Source organism: Rhinopithecus roxellana, chromosome 10, assembly GCF_007565055.1.
Source record: "Rhinopithecus roxellana isolate Shanxi Qingling chromosome 10, ASM756505v1, whole genome shotgun sequence".
Taxonomy (NCBI): domain Eukaryota; kingdom Metazoa; phylum Chordata; class Mammalia; order Primates; family Cercopithecidae; genus Rhinopithecus; species Rhinopithecus roxellana.
This window is the reverse complement of record NC_044558.1, coordinates 86511006-86533005: the sequence shown is the minus strand read 5'-3', so window position 1 is coordinate 86533005 and position 22000 is coordinate 86511006. Positions and strand designations below refer to the sequence as shown.

General features: G+C 46.3%; 1 protein-coding gene across 1 annotated transcript; it reads left to right on the top strand.

The window, feature by feature from the left end:
* The first annotated feature begins 2246 nt into the window (after positions 1 to 2246).
* HSPB8 (heat shock protein family B (small) member 8) lies at positions 2247 to 20554 on the top strand. The gene is made up of 3 exons (XM_010368271.2): positions 2247 to 3212; positions 10564 to 10627; positions 19513 to 20554. The coding sequence occupies exons 1-3, from the start codon at positions 2846 to 2848 to the stop codon at positions 19670 to 19672; spliced, it is 591 nt and encodes a 196-aa protein (XP_010366573.1). The 5' UTR covers positions 2247 to 2845; the 3' UTR covers positions 19673 to 20554.
* The last annotated feature ends 1446 nt before the right edge of the window (positions 20555 to 22000 follow it).

Below are 22000 nucleotides of genomic sequence, written 5' to 3'. Positions count from 1 at the left end.
TGGTTTCCAACTCAGCCGGCCCCGCCCAGCTGTAATTACAGAGAAAGCAGAGGCTTCTGTGCCCAGTCATGACGTCAGCCCGAAGCTTCCAGCCCGATGAGCTCACCCCACATCCAGCGGGGGCCCAGTCACTCGGGACATGTCATGCCGTGGGGTCCCGACCATTCTCAGCTGGGGAGGAGGGCAGGGGTCTCCATCTGTCGGTTAAGCACAGATCCGCGATTCAGAACAACCCAGGTTCCCATCCAGGCTCTGCCACTCCACATCTGTGTGCAAGGGCCAAGGCTCTGCGCCTCTGTTTTTTCACCTGCAAAATGGGGGTGATGATAATAGTGACACTTAACTATTGAGTGAGGGTTTAACTCAGTAATGTCTGAAATGTACTAACTCTAAAAGCAGATGCACAGAAGGCAATGGGTGACAGTGATTGTTTTTCTGCATATTATTATTTTTAGCAAACTGCCTCATGCAAACACTGTTTAATATCAAAGCAATTTCTCAACCTATGACTCACCAAATTCCTTAATATCCTCAGCTTACCCTCATCTCGTGAAGAAGGCAAGGCTGAGACCCGAAAGCCCACAGAGGGAAAACAACATGCTGAAAATTGTCTACCTGTTGCGGACAGATCAAAGATTAGAACCAAAGCCGAAGAGGCCTCCGGGCCAAAGGAGGATTTGTAAATTCATTCTTCCAGCTGTGTGGTTACAGCAGGAAAGTCTAGATTTGGGGCTTTGAGTTTCAGACCAGACATCCTGCCTGAGTATACTACTTTTCAATAATTATCAGTATTAACAGTCGTAATAATAATAGAAGCTACTATTCATGAACACTTCTATGGTAGTTTTCTCATCTGTAAAATGGGATAATACTGGTACTCTTACCTCACAGGATTGCTGCTGAGGATTAAATGAGTTCATATTTATAAAGCCCATAGAGCAGGGCCTGGCATGTAGCAAACATTATGTAATTGACAACTCAAAATGGAAAATACAAAGGTGCCCATCAGAGTGCTAGGTGCTGAAAGAGAATTACCTCATGTATTCCTCATGGCACATCTGTGAATTGGCTACTGTTACGTCCATTTATAAGGAGGAAAACTGACAACTGGGAGGTGCCTGAGAATAATGTTACTGCCTATAAAGATGCTTTGCTTGACCAAACATTAATCAGATTTCTGAATGTTCTCCTAAGCTCATCTGTGAAGTTCCTTATAAAAATTCAGTTTTGGGCCAGGCAAGGAGGCTCATGCCTGTAATCCCAGCACTTTGGGAGGCCGAGGCAGGTGGATCATGAGGTCAGGAGTTCAAGACCAGCCTGGCCAAGATGGTGAAACCCATTTCTACTAAAAAATACAAAAATTAGCTGGGCATGATGGCGGGTTCCTGTAATCCCAGCTACTCTGGAGGCTGAGGCAGGAGAATCGCTTGAACCTGGAGGCAGAGGTTGCAGTGAGCCGAAATGGCACAACTGTACTCTAGCCTATGGGACAGAGCGAGACTCTGTCTCAAAAAAAAAAAAAAAAAAAGAAAGAAAAGAAAGAAAAATTCAGTTTTGGCATGAACTCTGCTAAGTCTGTTTAGCAGCAATCACCCATCTTCGATTTCTGATTACCCTCGATATCTGATCAGTTTCCTCATCCTCCACTGTCCCCCAGGTGATGTCTGAGCACCCTGGCCTGTCTTCAGCAAACATCCTCTTAGGTTAGCTGAGCCTGAATCCCTCTGATCCCTAGACTTTCCTCCTAGTAATTTTCCATTCGCTGATCCCACCCCCACTCCACCTGCTTCTTGCCTACAAATTCCCACTTACCCATGACCTACTGGGAATCAAATCTAATCTTTCTCCCTCACTGCAAAATCCCATTGTGGGGGTCCCTACATCTATGGAGAAAGTTTCCCTGCCCAGTAAAGTCTTGCTTATCATACTTTGACAAGTGTCATATGTATACATATATATATGTATAATTTTTTTTTTTCTTTACCGCTCTCCCCAGAGGGCGTTGAGGCTTTAGGAGCTTGGCCACCTTGTAACTGGGGATTCCAACCCAGGGACATCCTTCAGATCCACTGGGCTCCTGTCTCTCTCTTCCCTTTCTGCAGGTCCCCAGGGGAAAGGCAGGATACGACACGCTCTGGGGAAGGTATTTCCAGAGGGTGACCTGAGCCCTCAGCCAGGCTAGGGGTTATTAATAGCCAGGCAGTGCGCCTCTCTGGGAGGACGGCCCCAGCGCCGGGAGCAAGCGGAGGGTGGAGCTGAGCGGAGTGGCCAGGGGAGGAGAGAGTGTCCAGAGAGGCTGGTTGAACTTGGACGCGGCCCCTCCCAGCTCCCCCTACAGCCCAGCTGTTCCCTCCGCGGATTCTCCGGGGCTGGTTCATCACCTCCGAATATTCCTGTGACAGGAGACGCTTGCAAAACCCGCCTCCAGTCTCCAGCAGCAAATAAATAGAAGACTTGCAGCCCAGGAGGAGCCAGAAGAAGTTTCTAGGCGCGCGTGCCCTGGGTTTATTAAGCTCCTGGCTCCGCTCTAGACCTCAGCGGCTCTGGCTGCCAGCCTGGGCAGCCTGGGAGGACGGTGGCTTGCTGGTCTGTCGTGAGGCAGTGCGGAGAGGGGCCCTCTGGGATTCTGCTGGACCTGCCCGGGGGTCACCTTTGGGGTCTGGGACCCCAGCCGAGGGGGCACAACCGTCCCTGGCAGTGGTTGGTTCTGCTTCTCCCTGCAGAAAAGCAGCATTTTCGGAAGCTGAAGAATAAGCTAGCCCAGCCACACCACCTTGTTGAGTGACCTTGGACAGGTAGTTCTGTCTCTCTGAGCCTCTGTTTCCCTCTGAGCTCAGCAGCCACCATGGCTGATGGTCAGATGCCCTTCTCCTGCCACTACCCAAGCCGCCTGCGCCGAGACCCCTTCCGGGACTCTCCCCTCTCCTCTCGCCTGCTGGATGATGGCTTTGGCATGGACCCCTTCCCAGACGACTTGACGGCCTCTTGGCCCGACTGGGCTCTGCCTCGTCTCTCCTCTGCCTGGCCAGGCACCCTAAGGTCTGGCATGGTGCCCCGGGGCCCCACTGCCACCGCCAGGTTTGGGGTGCCTGCCGAGGGCAGGACCCCCCCGCCCTTCCCTGGGGAGCCCTGGAAAGTGTGTGTGAATGTGCACAGCTTCAAGCCAGAGGAGTTGATGGTGAAGACCAAAGATGGATACGTGGAGGTGTCTGGTAAGTCAGGGGTAGGAAGTCGGGGGGGTGGGGGGGGAGTAGGCCTCAGCCCTGGGAATAGCCAGGAGAAAAGTTTCCTGAGGCTGGGACAGTGCGACACAGGTGACCTCAGGGCTCAGGAATGCAGCCCGCAAAGTTATCTTTATGGAAAACTTCTCTCCCGGTTCCCAGCAGAGATCTTAACCTGCCTGACTCAGCTACTGGGGCCTTTGGGTGCTGATCAATCAGGGTACAGACAGGAAAATAGAAACCACGTTGGATATTTTGACAGAGGGCATTTAATATAAAGAACAGGTTAAGCAGGTATCAAAAAATTAAAAAACAAAGAAGAAATGGGATTTCATGCACTCCAGCATCACAACACAGGGTCTAGAAGTTCACCTTCAGGCTGAGCAATGATAGTATTAATATCCACAGCTGGTTTCCAGTGAAAACACCTCTCCTTGTCCCAGACAAGGAAACTGAGGCTTACCAGTAATTGTAGTAACACTAACTGGTAACTCTGAGTGCTAACTATGTCCTCAGCACTTTGTTAAATACTGTTGCCTATCATATCTCAGCTAAAACAACCACCAGAGGAGGTGGGTACTGTTTATCTTCTTTTTTTTGCAGATGAGGAAACTGAGGTATGGAAAGATTAAAGTAACTTGTTCAAGGCCACCAAAGATTCAGACCCAGGCTGCCTGGGAATTAGGAGGCCAGAAAGAAGGAATGATTTACTGAGCACCTGCTAGGTGCCAAGGGCTGGGCTGACATTCTTACACTTCTTCTCCAAAATCACCCTCAGTCAAGTCCAGAGTAGCAGGGGTGTCTAGGCCTATCTTGCAGTTGAGGAGGCTGAAGCCTAGGTGGGACTTGTTCACAGTCATGCCATGAGTCAGCAATAGGAGTGGAGTAGGGACTGGGCCTATCCACAGCTTTAGGCTCAGGGCTCTCACAGCCACATCCCAACCTGGGAGAAAGAAACATACAAGGGGGAAAGAAGAGAGAAGACAGGAAGCTCAGCCCCTGTTAAGCTGGGCAGCAGAAAAAGCTTTCTTTTCCTTCCCTCCCGCTCCATTAAAAAGAATGTGTTCCCGGCAGAGGCTTGCCTTCCAGAAAATCAGTCAAAGCCATTGCAAACACAGGCTGGGCAGGAACAAGCCCCAGCAATGTTCAGGGGGAGTTTCAAGCCAGTCATGGCAGAATTATAAACATCAGAGGCTCCGGCGGGTGTGGTGGGCTGGGAGACTTGCTGGGGCCACGTGCTGATGACAGGGTCAGCCAGATCTCTGAGTTGGCTGGGAGCCAGGCACGAGTTCCGAAACTGGCTCCAACTCTAACCAGCAGGATGTGCAAATTATTTTACTTCTTTGTGCTTGTTTTGTTTCCTCATCTGGAAATTAGAATTCAAATGGTTATACCAAAAAGATTGTTGTATTAAATGAGGTGATGCTGTACAATGTGTACATACCTGTGAAGCCAGAAAATCTGAGACATATCTCAGTTCATTTAGGAAGTTTATTTGCCAAGGTTGAGGACATGCCCATGACACAGCCTCAGGAAGTCCTCCTGTCACATGCCCAAGGTGGTCTGGGCACAGCTCAGTTTTATACATTTTAGAGAGACATGAGACATCAATCAATATATGTAAGAAGTACATTGGTTCGATCTGGAAAGGCAGGACAACTTGAAGCAAAGGCAGGAAGACTTGAAGTAGGGAGAGGTTTTCCAGGCCAAAGGTAGGTGAGAGACAAATTGTTCTTTTGAGTTTCTGATTAGCCTTTCCAAAGAAGGCAAGCAGATATGCATCTATGTCAGTGAGCAGAGGGCTGACTTTGAATAGAATGGGGGGTAAGTTGGCCCTAAACAGTTCCCAGCTTGACTTTTCCCTTTAGCTTCGTGATTTGGGGGCCCCAAGATTTATTTTCCTTTCACATTTCTATGACCTGGAACACAAGGAATTAGTAGTATTATTGCCATCGTTGTTGTTATAATGCCAGACATCCAGGAAGGCCCCAATAAATAATGAATAATAGATTCTCTTTGAAACCTGGGTTCAGATCCCAGCACTGCTGTTCACTAGCATGATGGATGTGGACAAGAAAGTCTTTTCATCCCTCTGAGCCTCATTTCTCCTATCTGCAGAATGGGGATCATAATACTATCTGTCCTGCAAGAGTGTAGGAAAGATTAAACATATGCAGACTATCTATGATCACATATGCAGAGTGTCTATAAAATGGAGCTAATAATAGTGCTTGGCTGGCATTCCGTAAACAGAACAATGATCACCATTCCTTCTGTCCTTGTTTTAATTAGGCTCTTAGATGCTTCCAGCCCACGTCCAAGGGTCTTCCCTACCCTGTGGCCTCTCTAGGAGACCCTCTGTCCAGCCTGGAGGGCTTTTCCCCATCCTTTTTTGTAGGTGCTTCGTAACAGGTGGGGTCTGGCAGCTCCATGTTGAGATCTCAGTTAAGTGTTTTACTAATCCAGAGGCTTTAGGTGAGTCATGCAGTCTCAATTTCCGCATCTGTAAAATGGGGTCATTGGGAGCTTACATAAGACAAAGACAAAGCTTTTCAGATGTACAATTAGTGACATCGGCTAGACAGAATCCAAATTCCCTAAGAGTCCATACAAGTGCTTTCAAAGAAGGAGTTTAAAGAAATAAAATTGATATCAGGAGCTCTATTTAAGAAGCAACTTTCGGGCCGAGTGTGGTGGCTCATGCCTGTAATCACAGCACTTTGGGAGGCGAAGGCGGGAGGATCACTTGAGGTCAGGAGTTTGAGACCAGCCTGGCCAACATGGTGAAACCCTGTTCTACTAAAAACACAAAAATCAGCTGGGCATGGTGGCAGGCACCTGTAATCTCAGCTACTCAGGAGTCTGAGGCAGGAGAATCGCTTGAACCCGGGAGGTGGAGGTTGCAGTGAGCCGAGACCATGCCACTGCATCCCAGCCTGGGAAACAAGAAAGAAATTCTGTCTCAAAAAATATAAAAAATAAAAATAAATAAAAAGCAATTTTCAAGGGAAGTTGGAAGTCAGATCCAGTTTCCAACCCTGTACCACATAATGACAAATCCGTTCCTCCACAAGTATGTGCTAAAGGCCTACATGTGGTGGCTCAGTGGTTCCTCAGAAGGACCTCCTAGGAAGTGTGGGTAGGTTAACCCCATTATGCAGATAAGGAAACCGAGGCCCAGAGAAAGTAAACTCACCTGAGATCACCCACTTCTCCCTGGCAGTGTCTGAGATTCAATGTCAGGCCTCTCTGACTGGTTCTGAGCCAGGATGGCTGGATGTACTTCTGGCGGTGTGACCCTGAGCAAATCCCACAGCCTCTGGAGCCTCAGTTTTACTGTTGGTCTTGTGAAGAGGTAGACAAGATCAGAATTTACTAAAGTACTTCAAGTGGTTACTAGGCATCTAGAAACAGGAGCAGGAGAGTTCAGAGTCTTATATGGTACCAGTAAAAACAAAATTATAAACAGGTCTTCTCATTGCTGGACTTGTCAGAGCCTTTAAGTCACTAATGCAGTTTATGAATCTCTGAGAGGCAGCCCTGTCTTATCTGACCGCGTATGAGTGTCTCATACAAGGAAGTGTTTGGAAAATGCTGGACTAGACAATTTCCAGCAAGCCTCAGATTCCCCTGCCCGCATCCTGCAACCACCAGCCAAGAGATGTTCCCTTCATGGGCCACTGGGCCAGACCCTGGCTAAGATAGAGACTGAAAAGCCCCAAGGCCTTATTCCCACCCCTTCTCCTTAGTCCCAGGGCCTCTGCCTTCCCTAGAAACAGCACCTTCTTTCTTTAGCTGGGCCAATAGTGTTCCACTTACATTTCTCTGAGGCATGTTGAAAAAAGCATGTCTGCAAGGGGTCTCTGACTTCTAGCCTCTGGATGTATTTTTAAAAATCATAATAATTACTTTTTTCTGTCTACAAAAATGAAATGTCTTCATGATAGAATATGTAGTTAGGAAAGCAAAATAAGAAATTAAAAATCACTCATAATCCTTAAGCTCCCCTAATGGAAGTATGCAAATGATAAGCAAATTGAGTTTCAAGATGATCCTCCTAACAATACTCTCTCTAAACCAGGTTAACTCCACCTCCAGGCCCCTCTTAAGGAAATCTTAGAGCTTTCCCTGCTCAGAGATCCTCGCTTCCCTCAGCCCAATACCCTATTTTCAGAGCAGACAGAGGCACCTAGTTTCTGAGAAGCAGTCCTTTCCCCAAACATCAAAATAAACTGCAAGCGTTGACCTTCACATGGTACTTTTACCACTTCAAAGCCATTCTGTGACTCGCTTGCATTTGCTTCCTACAGTAACCCAATAAGGTAGGTGTTGTCATTCTCATTTCGGAGAAGAATAAACTGAGGCTCGGAGAAACTCAGAGACGTGCCAGGAAATGTCAGAGTAGAGACTTAAGTCCAAAACTCAGTATTCCAGAACCTATCTGCCTGCTTTTGAATCTTTGCACCAGTCACTTCCAAACTGTGTGACCTTGGGTACAGCACTTAACCTCTCTGAACTTCAGGTTTCCTATCTACAAAATGATAATAATGAAACTGCCTGCTTGTATTATCATTTTACTATTATTATTTAAGGTTGTTGCAAAAATTAAAGGAGTTGATATAGATAAGGTGCTTAGAACAGTGGCTGACACCAAGGAAGCACTGTATTACTTTGCTGTTATTATTTATATCATCAGTTATTCTTCCCAGGGCACCAGCATGCAGGAGGATTCTCAGATGCAAAAGGGCTGAGTCAGAGGCACTGGCCTGTCCCCAGGGGAAGCAGGTCTCCCAGTGCCCTGGCTATGGGGAGGGTACCAAAGAACAGACAGTGCTCTTCTGGGCACAGGCCTGTGTTAGAGACAGGCAGTTGGTGGTCACGGAGTTGGCAGCACAGGATAGATTGTTTAAGCGGCCACACGTTCGCAGAATAGCATGTTCTGCTTAGCCAGACACTCCAGTTTAAAACGAATTTCTTTTCCTGAGAGCAATTTAGCAATACAGATTAAGCCTTAGAAATTCTGGAAGTTGGATTAGTCTTCAGTTAATCCTAAAGAAGTCACAGGGCCTGGTGTAAAGCTACAAGAATGTTCAGGGCCATGAAGTTCTCTCCAATGTTGGAAACTCCTCAGTGCCCCAAAGTAGGGGATTGGCTAAATTAGCTCTTATGTATTCCTCAATAGAACACTGACTGCAGCCATTAAAAATTATGTTGTCAAAGAATATTTGGTAATATGGAAAAGTAATTATAATGTGTTAGCAAGAAAAAAAAAATAAGTTCCAAACATAATGCAGAGAACTATCCCATTTGATAGAACACCGATATACGTGGATACGATGTAACATTTACACATTTCTGAGAAACATAGAAAAGTCAGAACATATGAAATATATTATTAGTAGCTTCCTTAGGGTGACAGGATTATGGGTAGTTTTGATGGCTTTTTAATTTTTTTTAATTTTTTCTTTTGTTGTTGTTGTTGTTGTTGTTGTTTTTAAATTTAGAGACCAGATCTCACTCTCTTGCCCAGGCTGGAGTGCAGTAGCGCATTATAGCTTACTGTAACCTCAAACTCCTGGGCTCAAGCAATCTTCCCACTTCAGCCTCGCAAATAGCTGGGACTACAGGCATGCACCATCACACCTGGATAATAATAATAATAATATTAATTACTATTATTATTATTACTATTTTGAGACAGAGTCTCGCCCTGTTACTGGGCTGGAGTGCAGTAGCACGATCTCAGCTCACTGCAACCTCCACCTCTCAGGTTCAAGCAATTCTCCTGCCTCAGCCTCCCAAGTACCTGGGAATATAGGCATGTGCTACCACGTCCAGCTAATTTTTGTATTTTTAGTAGAGATGGAGTTTCACCATGTTGGCCAGGATGATCTCGATCTCTTGACCTCGTGATTCACCTGCTTCGGCCTCCCAAAGTGCTGGGATTACAGGCATAAGCCACCATGCCCTGCCTATTATTATTATTTTTTAGAAACAGCGCCTCTCTATGTTGTCCAGGCTGGTCTCAAACTCCCGGCCTCGAGTGATCCTCCTGTCTCCCAAAGTGCAGACATTATAGGAGTGAGCCACCATGCCCCGCCTATTTTCTACATTTTCTAACGTACACATTATCTTAAAGCACAAAAAAAGCTATCAACAAAGAAATAATTAAAAGTAATTAGCTATAAGTTGTCCATTTTAAAAAAATCTGGACTGCTATATTCAACAAAGTTATTTACATTCTAGATTTCAAGGCCTCTCAGAAGCACCTCCCTGTGTAAATGAGAGTTCTTGTCTCCAGAAGGTGGCCCCACAAATGAGGACTGAAAAGTAACAGCCGAATGGCCCCACCGTTGTACTAATCTTGTTCGTTTAAAGAGAAACTAGAGACACCCTCTTTATTAAAGAAAAACAGAATGAGGAGAGACTGAGAGAATTAGAAGGTGCTATATACGTTACTGGATCAAAACCAGTTTAGGTCCAAGCCTTCTCGTAATTTCATCTTTCTCCTCCCTAAGGGGTTTGGGAAGCCCCTCTTGTACCGCAGGGTAAGAGGCAGGAGAGCTGGTGGAATTTCACATCCACAGTGCTCTTAGGAAAAGCTGGGTGTTTTTGGTAGATTGAAGCTTTCTTTTTCCAGGCTGTGCTTTCACTACTGGCTACAGATAATGTGGCTTAAAGAGCTAAGCGGGAGCTGGAACAGACAGAAATTCAAGAGCAGAGGGGCATCAGGCCCTAGAACTCGGCCTAGACTCAGAGAGAGCTGATTCAAAGCTCAGAGCCACCACGAACCTGCTGGGTGACCCCGGATCCATCACCAGGCCTCAGTTTCCATGTTGGAAACAAAGGGAGAACGACGTCTGGGCTCAGAGTTAGGAAAGCACTCTGTTGGCTGTAAAGCAAGCTACATGGCGGAGTTGCCCTCAGCACGTGACCCCACTTCAAGCCTGCCACCCAGTCTGGGATGTCAGCCCCAGGGTTCTACTGGCAGGTTAGAGAAGAGGAGTCAGGTGGGAGACTGGGAAGATTTGGTACAACACATGGCCCAGCTTCTGTGATTTCCTCAGACTAACCCTCCATTACCTACAAACCACGGTCAACGCCACCTCAATTACCTTTCCATCAATTACCTTATTTCGCCTTCATAGCCAGCCTTGGAGGTGGACTTAAATGGGTCTGTATGGCAGACAAGGTCCTTGAGGCTTAGACAACTGGAGTCTCTAGGGTAGACCTAAGCCACGCAGCAAGGCAGGTCCAGGTCCAGGATTTGAACTCAAGCCTGAGTCCTGAAGGATGCCCAAGGAACATAGATGCTGACACGCCACACTTTTCTTCCTTCCAGGCAAACACGAAGAGAAACAGCAAGAAGGTGGCATCGTTTCTAAGAACTTCACAAAGAAAATCCAGTGAGTAACCTGGAGTCATGGAGCTCAGGGTGGGAGTGGAGGAGGGGGCACACCTGGGACCCATGATCTGGGGTCTCTCCCTCTTGGGCATCTCTTTTTTAAGACACGTCCTTGGGGCAGGGAATTGAACCCTCACACCCAATGAGAAGACAGTGTCCCAGCAGACCTGTAATAGGGTCCCAGAAGGGGTAGCACATAGATTGCATCATCTCTTCTGCTCGGTGCCCTGTGAGGTGGGTATTAAAAACCTCATTTTGTTTATTTATTATTTATTTATTTATCTGGAGACCGAGTCTCACTCTGTCACCCAGTCTGGAGTGCAGTGGTGTGATCCTGGCTCACTACAACCTCCACCTCCTGGGTTCAAGCGACCCGTGTGCCTCAGCCTCCCAAGTAGTTGGGATTACAGGCATGTGCCACCATGTCCGGCTAATTTTTTGCATTTGTTTAGTAGAGATGGGGTTTCGCCATGTTGCCCAGGCTGGTCTCGAACTCATAGGCTCAAGCAATGCACCCACCACAGCCTCTCAAAGTGCTGGGATTAGAGGCTTGAGCTACTGCACCTGGGGAACAACCCCTTTTTATAGACTAAGCATCTGAGGGTAAGTGAGACAATGCCTTGTCCATAATCACACAGCCCCTACCCACGGGGCATAGCTGAGGGAGGACCCCTGTCACCAACCAGAAAGACTATCCCCTGATTCCCCAAATGCTCCAGCAGAATATCTTGCAGGCTGCTTGCTCTGCCTCTGCCCAGCCGGGAGAGTGAGCACCTTCTCTAGAGCATCCACAAAAATGAAGCTGGAAAGTGTCCTGAGAGCACTGCATACTACCCAGAGGGGTTTGGAGGCTGAGAGGTTGGGACAGAGGAAGGGCTATTTTGCTGAGCGGAGGGAGTAGAGGGGATTCATGTTTAACAGGGAAAGCTGGGGGACCATGAGAGCAGCCAAAGACAATCAGGCTGAGGCTATGAACCTAAGCTACCATGAGCCCCTAACTGGCAGTACCTATAGGGAGAAGAGTTGCACAGTGTGGTCATGATGGCTGCACTTAAACAACTGCCAGGTGCTTCATACATACCTTCTCTCTAATCAGCAATCAGCGTCACTCCACTGTGTGCATTTCTGGCCCTAAACTCTCTCTCTCTCTCTCTTTTTTTTTTTTTTTTTTTTTTTTTTTGAGATGGAGCCTCGCTCTGTCCCCCAGGCAGGAGTGCAGAGGCACAATCTCAACTCACTGCAACCTCCGTCTCCTGGGTTCAAGCAATTCTGCTGCCTCAACCTCCTGAGTAGCTGGGATTACAGGTGCCTCAACCTCCTGAGTAGCTGGGATTACAGGTGCATGCTACCATGCCTGGCTAATTTTTGTATTTTTAGTAGAGACGGGGTTTCACCATGTTTGACCAGCCTGGTCTTGATCTCCTGACTTCAAGTGATCTGCCCGCCTCTGCCTCCCAAAGTGCTGGGAGTACAGGTGTGAGCCACTGCGCCCGACTCCTAAACTCTTTTCCAAGCTATTGTTGCATTTAGCCTTTGCAGCAAAAGTATGCATCGGGGAGAAGAGACATGACCTTCCTTGCAATATGGGGAAACTAAGTCTCCCACAGGTGAAAGGACATACCCAAGGTCTTTAAAACTAGAATTTAGAAGGGCCCAGAATAGATCCCTGACCTCTGAGTTCCACGCTCAGTCCTTGAGCAAGGAATGCTGTTTCCTCATCTGTGAAAGGGATGCTGATTCCAGCCTTGCAGGATTCCTGGCTGAAAGTGACATGAGGTCATGGCCCAGCGTAGGTCCTCACAAGTGGCAGCTCATTATTACTATTGTTGTTGTTGACTTAACTTCTCCATCGGCCTTTGCGAAGACATTCTGTTTCTGGAGAGATCACACTAGCTGAATTCTGAGGCTTCTTCCAGCTTTGGGATTCTACATTCCTGTCTCTTGCCCCACGTGTCCATCCCTGGCCCTGCCAGAGCCTCTGCAGTTCTTGGAAGCCTGTGGACACTTCCTGATAAGGCAAACGCCAAACCGTTTGTTCTTCATGTTCGCTGGCTTGCCTGACATCTCCGTGCCCCACACCTCTCCCTGGTGTAGCGAGCAGATTAAACATTGCTGAAGGGAGAGGAAGGAAGGCGACGGGGAAGCTGATGTCAAGGCTCAAATGAGGTCTCAGGGTGGAGTCACAAGCAGGGTATAGCTGTAAAAGGGAATGAGTGAGAAAGAAGTGAATTAATCATCTTAAAAGGGATTTGTGTGTGTGTGTGTGTGTGTGTGTGTGTGTGTGTGTGTGTGTGTGTGTGTGGATTTCACAAGCTCCAAGGCCTTAGGGGAGATAGCTCACTGGAAATAACCTGATGAGAAATGCCTGAAATTGAAATTGCTCCAAGCTGGTGCTCAGCTGCTGAGCTGGGCTAGTTGTTAAAATATTCAACGGTTCCCAAACTTTTTGGCACCACAGACCAGTTTCAGGGAAGGCAATTTTTCTATTGACTAGGGGATGAAACTGTTCCACCTCAGATCATTGGGCATTAGATTCTCATAAGGAGCGCAACCTAGATCCCTCACATACACAGTTCACAATAGGGTTCAAGCTCCTATGAGAATCTAATGCCACCGCTGATCTGACAGGAGGCGGAGCTCAGGCTGTAATGCTGGCTGAACTGCTGCTCACCTCCTGATGAGCGGCCTGGTTCCTAACAGGCCACAGATGGGTACTGGTCCATGATCCAGGGACCCCTGAATATTGGCTAGCTATTGCCCTAAGCCCTCCCTAGCCAACCCCAGTCACTCTAATCCTGTCCCCAGGACCCTCTAAACCTCTCCACCTTCCAAAAACTAAAGGGTCCGAGGACCCTCCTCCATCATTATGACATGCACCCATCCCTTCTGAATGGTCAGTGCCCAGCTGCACCAGTTGTTAAATATTTTGAATCTCAGCTCCAGGTGCAGGGAGTCCTGGCTCCATGAGAAAGTGGGTGGGTAACTTGGGGCAACTTGCTTAACTGCCCTGACCTTCCATTCCTGCATCCCTGCATCCCTGCATCCCTGCATGGAGGGGTTGTGATGGGAGTGAGAGGATGTGTATAATGCATTAAGCATGGAATACAGACTCAGGGCTTGGTCCATGGGAATTAATATTATGAAAAGGCTTCACAAGGCTGGACTCACACTCCAGCAGCTGGGACTCCTGGGAGCTCCTGGCTCTGCCCAGACTCTAGACACCAAGGATTTGAACTGGAGTCTGGGACACCTTTGGACCAATCTCAGGAGGCCTCCTTGCCTCCTCTCCCAGGGAAACCTCCAGTCATTAGAGGACAGGGAGATTTCTTCAGCCAGGCTGAGATCCTTGGAGATTTCCACCCCAGCAGGATGCTGCAGCTGTTTGCCTTAACTATGGCAAGGAAATTCATCCCAACACATCCATCTCTGTGTGAAAGGCCCCATTTGCGCTGAATAAGGAGGAGAGGGAGAGGTCTTGGGTTTCCTATCAGGCTGGGGGCAGGGCAAGGACTGCAGCTGGCCTCTTTTCCACACTCAACCTGGATAAGAGAACAGGAAGACAAGGGTGCAGGAAATTACCAAGGGAGGATGCCTGGAACCAGAGCAAACTTTATTTTTCTGGTTCCACATCTTCCCAGATATCTGTTCTGCCACTTATGACACCTATGACATGCCCAGAACCATGCTAAGAGGTTTATAGATTTAATTTTATTTAATCTTTAGAATAATCCTATTGAGTAGGTTTGTTTTGGTTTGTCTGTTTGTTTTTTAGAGATAGAGCCTGGCTCTGTCACCTGGGCTGGAGTGCAGTGGTGCCGTCTTGGCTCACTGAAACCTCCATTTCCCAGGTTCAAGCGATTCTCCTGCCTCAGCCTCCCAAGTAGCTGGAACTAAAGGAGTGCACCACCACACCCAGCTAAATTGTTTTTGTATTTTTAGTAGAGACGGGGTTTCACCGTGTTGGCCAGGCTGGTCTCAATCTCCTGACCTTAGGTGCTCCACCCGCCTCGGCCTCCCAAAGTGCTGGGATTCCAGGCGTGAGCCACCACACCCAGCTAAATTTTTTTTGTATTTTTAGTAGAGACGGGGTTTCACCATGTTGGCCAGGCTGGTCTCAAGCTCCTGACCTTAAGTGATCCACCCTCCTCGGCCTCCCAAAGTGCTGGGATTCTGGGCGTGAGCCACCATGCCTGGCCTTGAGAAGGTATTATCAAGCCCATCTTGTGGATAAAGAGACTGAAGCTCAGAGGAGTAATGGGATTCAACTAAGGTCACACAGCGAGTAAAGAACAGATCTGGAATATAGTATTATTAAGCCTTAAAATAGAAGGAGGCTGGGTGCAGTGGCTCATGTCCGTAATCCCAGCACTTGGGAGGCCGAGGAGGGCAGATCACTTGAGGCCAGGAGTTCAAGACCAGCCTGGCCAAGATGGTGAAACCCCATCTCTACTGAAAATACAAAAATTAGGTGGGTGTGATGGTGCACACCTCTAATCCCAGCTACTCGAGAGGCCGAGGCAGGAGAATCACTTGAACTCAGAGGCAGAGGCTGCAGTGAGGCAAGATCGCACCACTGCACTCTAGCCTGGGTGACAGAGGAAAAAAAACAAGGAAATACTGCCATTGGCAACAGCAGGGATGGAGTAGAGGACATTCTGCTAAGTGAAATAAGAAAGACACGAAAAGAGAAATACTGCATGATCTCACCATATGTGGAATCTAAAATAGTCAAACTCATAGAAGCAGAGAGTAGGGTGGTGGTTGTCAGAGGCCAGTGTGGGGTGGGAAATGGGGAGATGTTGGTCAAGGGGTACACGGTTTCAGTTTTGCAAGATAAGTAAGTTCTGGGGGGCTAATGTACGGCATGGCAATGATAGTTTACAATATTACATTATATATTGAAAATTTGCTAGTACCGTTGCAAAATTAATCTTCTTAACTTAAATGTAATCTTCCCGACACACATAGATACACCAAATATATGTTCATTAGCTTGACTCTGGTGATCACTGTATTCACCATGCATATATACATCAAAACATCAAGTTGTATACCATATATAGAGAGATGTATACAGTTTTGTATGCCAATCATATCTCAATAAAGCTGTTTTTTAAAAAAGAGCAGATTAGGACCTGAACACAGCTCTCAACTTTCAAAGTCCATGACCTTCCTATTTGGTTAGGGGAAACCAAATTACAGTCATTTGCAATACCGTCATTCGCATCCCGTCTTCACTATTTTTTGCCTTATATGCTTACATTGCTATACCATGATTTACTAAAGGTTTATTTTTTCTTTTAGATCAACTCATTTTTGATAAAGTTAAATTCTCATCACTAAAATGTTCACTGAGGAAGGCAATCACGAAATAAATCCAATGAAAGCAAAATGTGGTTAAATTCTAACTAGATAATATTTCCTGCCTACGGGCCTCAGCTCTTTCATTGTTAAAAAGGGAAGGTAGAAAGTGATAGAGGCTAAAGGCATTAAAGGCATATTAGTACTTAGCAGAGACACTCCTTCAGATGTAAGTAGAAGCACTGAAAGAGAAATGAAGAGGAATTACTTCCCACCAAGTGAGTTCAACATGCAAGTCACCTGGTGAGAGACCTTGGACATGTCTATCTCTCTGAGCCTCAGTTTTGCCATAAGTTATATGAGACCACTGTCATGGACAATCAGGAAGATCCTTTGGGACCCTGATACTCTGTGGTTCAATGATACCGCAATTTGTATGATACTCCATCTTGCTGTCAAGATGCCAACATGTAAGGCCAAAGACTGCAACGTAATTCTCACACCACCCTAAGAGGTGGATACTATTGTTGCCCCCCTTTTTCTGCAAAGAAATAGGTTCAGAGAGGCAAGATCACCAGCCCCATGTTGTGTGGTCAGGAAGAGTCAGAGTTTGAATGCAGGTTGGCCTGCCTGCAAAACCCATGCTCTAGGCCATAGCTACCCTGTCACACTGTACCTGGTGTGCACTGGGTTGGTGTGCACATGGTTAAACAGTCAGCCCATCCCCAGCAGTGGGAGGGAGGTCTAAACTTTTGACCTTGTCTCTGCTTCAAAATCTTGACTTGGCAGCTTTCTAGTTCCCTCTTTTTCTTCCAAATGTGCTTCCCAGAAGCACCCTTGTTCATCTCCGTGGTTCCAATTTGGCAAGGAATCTCCTGGGTAGATATGGCTCATGTGGCTACAGGATGCTGTACACACAAAAAAAGAAAGAATGAAAGAGAGAGAGAAAGGGAAAGAGAGAAAGAGGAAAGAAATAAAGAAAGCACGAAAAGAAAGAAAGAAAGAAAGAAAGAAAGAAAAAAAGAAAAGGAAGGAGGGAAGGAAGGAAGGCAGGAAGAGGAAGGAAGAAGGAAGAAGGAAGGAGGAATAAGGAAGGAAAAGGACAGTGTGAAAAGGAAGGATGAAAGAAATCCATACAAGAAAGCAAGAAAAAAGAAAGACACGAAAGAAAATAAATAAAGAAATAATAAATACTGACAGCATGAAATGAGTACAGATTAACGAAGGAAAGAAAGACTCTCCAGTCCCTCCAGGAGTCCTGCCCATGATCAGGAATGGGCTTACCTCACGCCTTGGTTCTTTCATCGAGACCCTTGTGTTTACAATAGGCAGAGCCAACATGGACAAGTGGAAAGATTTTGATTGAACTTCTGGGCCTTCCTGCCGTAGTCCTTCTTTTAAGTGTCTGGTGCTGGGGGAGGCAGGAGAGCATCACAGTCAGATACTCTGAGTTTGGAGACCAGGATTCCGGTTCTAGTTCCTTTCTGCCGTTTGCCAGCTGAGCGACCTTGGGCAAAGCAGTTCACTTCTCTGAGCCTCAATTTCCTCATCTGTAAGATGGGGCTAGCAATGGAATCTGCCTGGTTGGATTATTGTTAACGCCAAAATGATATGATTCAGCTAAAGTACCTGGTACATAGAAAGTACTCAGAAGGTCATGGATTTCAGGATTAAAAAAAATAATGGCACCCCAATGAGACCACTATATGTCCTCACAATTTTCATAGTTTGTTGAAGAAACCAAATTCTCAATAGTCTCATTCACTCAAAGCAATCTGAAAATCATAAAAATACCTTATTAGGGCCGAGGCAGGCGGATCATGAGGTCAGGAGATCAAGACCATCCTGGCTAACACGGTGAAATCCCGTCTCTACTAAAGAGTACAAAAAGTTAGCTGGGTGTGGTGGCGGGCGCCTGTAGTCCCAGCTACTCAGTAGGCTGAGAATGGTGTGAACCTGGGAGGCGGAGCTTGCAGTGAGCCGAGATCGCGTGGCTGCACTCCAGCCTGGGCGACAGAGTGAGACTCCATCAAAAAAAAAAAAAAAACCTTATTAGAACTTGGACCAGATTTAGGTTTAGAAATTCCATCTTCAATGCTTTCTCACTTATTGAGCTTGTCATTTGATTTCCCCCAAGTCTCTGTTTTGTGATCTGTAGAATGGGCATATTAATGCTTACCTCTTAATCATCCTCTTATAATACTCCAACCAGGTATTGTCTATAATTGAGTTTTAAGAACAAGATAATTGGCTGGGCTCGGTGGTTCATGCCTGTAATCCCAGCACTTTGGGAGGCTGAGGTGGGTGGATCACAAGATCAGGAATTCAAGACCAGCCTGGCCAACATGGTGAAACTCCATCTCTACTAAAAATACATAAATTAGCCAGGCGTGGTGGTGGGTTACTGTAATCCCAGCTACTCAGGAGGTTGAGGCAGAATTGCTTGAGCCCGGGAGGCAGAAGTTGCAGTGAGCCAAGATCGTATCACTGCACTTCAGCCTGGGTGACAGAGTGAGACTCTGTTTAAAAAAAAAAAAAGGAGAAGAAGAAGAAGAAGAAGAAGAAAATAATAATGATCTGCTAAGTGATTGTATTAGTCCATTTTCACACTGCTGATAAAGACATACCTGAGACTACGTAATTTACAAAAAAAAAAAAAAAAAAAAAAAAGAGGTTTAACAGATTCACAGTTCCATGTGGCTGGGGAGGCCTCACAATCATGGCAGAAGGTGAAAGGCACGTCTTACATGGCAACAGACAAGAGAGAAAATGAGAACCAAGCAAAAAATCTTACAAAACCATCAGATCTCATGAGACTTATTCACTACCATGAGAACAGTACAGAGAAAACTGCTCCCCTCCCATGATTCAATTATCTCCCATCAGGCCCCTCCCACAACACGTGAGAGCTACAATTCAAGATGAGATCTGGGTGGACATAGCCAAACCACCTCAGAGATACTTAGGGTATGAACAAAATCAAGGCTTATTTTGAATACCATAGAGTATGTTGCCATCTGAAATCTACATGTGGCCAGCTTGGCCCCTTTTATCCACCAAGGTGCCTAGTGCTTGCATCACCCTTAATGTATTTTGTAGTGAAGCACTCTCCAGCAAGCACACGTCAGATGAAAATGTGTTGCCTGCTATGCATAACACCCTACTTGCGCTCTATAAAGGGATGGTAGTGGTGCCATTTCTGCTAGTAATTGTGCTCAGTAGTGGGTATTAAGGTGAAGACCTCAACCTGGGACCAAATATGTGGTCCACAGCTCTCTTTTAAGTTAAGAACTACTGTTCAAACAGCACTTTACCATTTCAAAGCATGCTCAGACTCTGAAGTTCAAATACTCTACAAGTTCAATATTATTATCCTCATTTTGCAGATGAGAAAACAAGCTCAGAGCAATGGAATAATCTTCCCAAGACCACACAGCTAGAAAGGGGTAAAGCCAGGATTCAAACCCAGCATTGTATGTCCCCAAAGCCTAAGCTCTTATCAAAAACATTTCCTCTCAAGTGAATAAAATAATGTTTAAGCTATATTAACAATAATAAATGAATAAAATCGTGTGTTTCTCCTAGGCTTCCTGCAGAGGTGGATCCTGTGACAGTGTTTGCCTCACTTTCCCCAGAGGGTCTACTGATCATCGAAGCTCCCCAGGTCCCTCCTTACTCAACATTTGGAGAGAGCAGTTTCAACAACGAGCTTCCCCAGGACAGCCAGGAAGTCACCTGTACCTGAGATGCCAGTACTGGCCCATCCTTGTTTTGTCCCCAACCCTAGGGCTTCTCTGATTCCAGGGTACATTACTTTAGCTGAACTCAGATTTAGTGCAAGTAAAATGTTGGGGGGTGCGGGGGTGGGGACTGACCACAGATTCCCTGGATAGTGTAGTGGTAGATTTTTCCACAAGATAGCGCAATTGGCAAACCATGCTTGGTTGCGTTAGGACAAAATCCTAGTTTTTCTTTCTTTACCTTTTCTATCTTGATGAAAATGTTGCACATTCTATAGTTGCAAAACACATGAAAGGGGACTTAACATTTCACGTTGTATCTTACCTTGCAGTGAATGCAAGGGTTACTTTTCTCTGGGGACCTCCCCCATTATCCAGGTTCCTACTCTGGGCTCCCAATTCCCATGGCTCCCAAACCATGCTGCATGGTTTGGTTAATGAAATCCAGTAGCTAACCCCACTGTACTTCCACATGCCTGGCCTGCAAAGGGTGATATACAGGTCTTATGTCCCTATACGGAATTTGTCCATCAATCACATAAAAACAAAAAGTGCCTTCTGCCCTCTGCCCAGATATTTCCAGCATGTTCCCAAGGTTTCCAAGTTAGCCCTCCCTAAGGACTCTGGGAGCCTCTCAGTTTATGATCTGGCCAAGGTCCCCATTTTCTTCTGTCCCCTTTATTTAAGTCGGGATTTTTACAGAGGGAGCTGTCTCCAGACAGCTCCATCAGGAACCAAGCAAAGGCCAGATAGCCTGACAGATAGGCTAGTGGTATTGTGTATACGGGAGGGACGTGTGTGTCATTGTTATTTGAGTTATGCTGTTGTTTAGGGGGAAATAACAGTAAATAATAATAATAATAATAATAAAGGAGCTGACATTCTTAGCCTCGTGTGGTTCTTTTAATGAGGAACAAAATGTAATACCACCTAGATATACAACATCAGTTAGCAATTCTGTGGCTTAAAGTAATGTTCCCTGATGAATAGTGGCTTAAATGATATAAATAGCTGTTTTCTAACTTCACAAAAAGTTTAGAGGTAAGTAGATACAGGGTTGTTTTTTTCAACTGTAATGCTACAAAGAGCCCAGGAAATTTGCATTTTTTTCTCTGACATCTCTGACAAGTTTACATAGTCACAGTCTATCCTCATGGTTGCAAGATGGCTGCAGCAGCTCCAGGCATCTCATTCTCATATGACATTGTATGGGAATAGAAGGAAATCATAAAAAGGTATTATCACCTAGCTTCTTTTATCAGTGAGCAGGATATTTTCCAGAAGCTCCCAGCAGACTTCTTTTTCTATCTCATTGGCCAAAAGTGGGTCACATGCCTACCCTCAGACCAATTTCTGGCAAAAGGGAAAAGGATGATCATGAAAGGCTTGGATCAACATCCTCTGAGGCCACGAACGTTGCTGTCTGAACAAAACAAGGTTCTGTTAGGAAGGAGGAAAGAGGCCTAGCAGTTCTGAGGGCAATTAACAGTGTTGTGGCTGCCACGGGTTTCGATGCTGCCAGGAACACAGATCCCTGAGTGTAGGGTAGAAGGAAGAAGGGCTCCTGGTAAGTGCCAGGAGACCCAACTCAAACTAATTTAAGCCAAAACGGATATTTATTGCTGCACGTAGCTGAGAAGTCCAGGGTAAGAGCTGCTTGCTGCTACAGCTGGATTCAGGGTACTAAAGATATCAGCAGAACTGTTTCCCTCCATCTGACCTGGCCCTGCAGTGCTGGCTTCATTCCCACTCTCCCTCTTGCCCGGGCTTCCCACGCTCCCAGCCCTCCGTGCCCCCATGTCCTCTCACTGGGGCCACAGGTAGCTGCCGTCACTACAGCTCCACATCCACATTCCAGTCCTGAGGGAAAAAAGCCAGTCACCCTAGAAAGCAGATGTTGTTATTTTTGCAATGAAGAAGCCTGAGGCCAAGAGAGAAGTAGCTTGGGTAAGTCACATGGTGACAGCAAAACTCGGACCTATATGTTTTCTTATGGAAGAGTTAATAAGGAGCTGCAGGGCTGCTTCTCAAGGGCATATCCAAACCCCAAAAGACAGCAGAATCAGTGACTGAACACCCACTCTGCTGGGACCTGTGCTAGGGGCCAAGGGCATAGCAAACCATGAGTCGCAATCCCAGCCTGCAGAGAGCTCACAGTTCAGTAACAGAGACAGGCAAATAAAAGAATGGCCCTCACTGAATCTTTGATTTGTGCCAGACACCATGCTGGGTGCATTATGTATATTTAATACATTTAATTGCACTACAATCATATGAGGTAGGTCCAATTTTCTTTCCTTTTCGTTTTTTTTTTTTTTTCCTCTCTTTTCCTT

Bases quoted from the DNA above. Each gene is read 5' to 3' on its own strand.
- HSPB8 (XM_010368271.2), top strand. From the start codon at position 2,846: ATGGCTGATGGTCAGATGCCCTTCTCCTGCCACTACCCAAGCCGCCTG. The intron at 3,213-10,563 runs GTAAGTCAGGGG...TCTTCCTTCCAG, and splicing joins TGGATACGTGGAGGTGTCTG to GCAAACACGAAGAGAAACAG. The intron at 10,628-19,512 runs GTGAGTAACCTG...TGTTTCTCCTAG, and splicing joins AACTTCACAAAGAAAATCCA to GCTTCCTGCAGAGGTGGATC.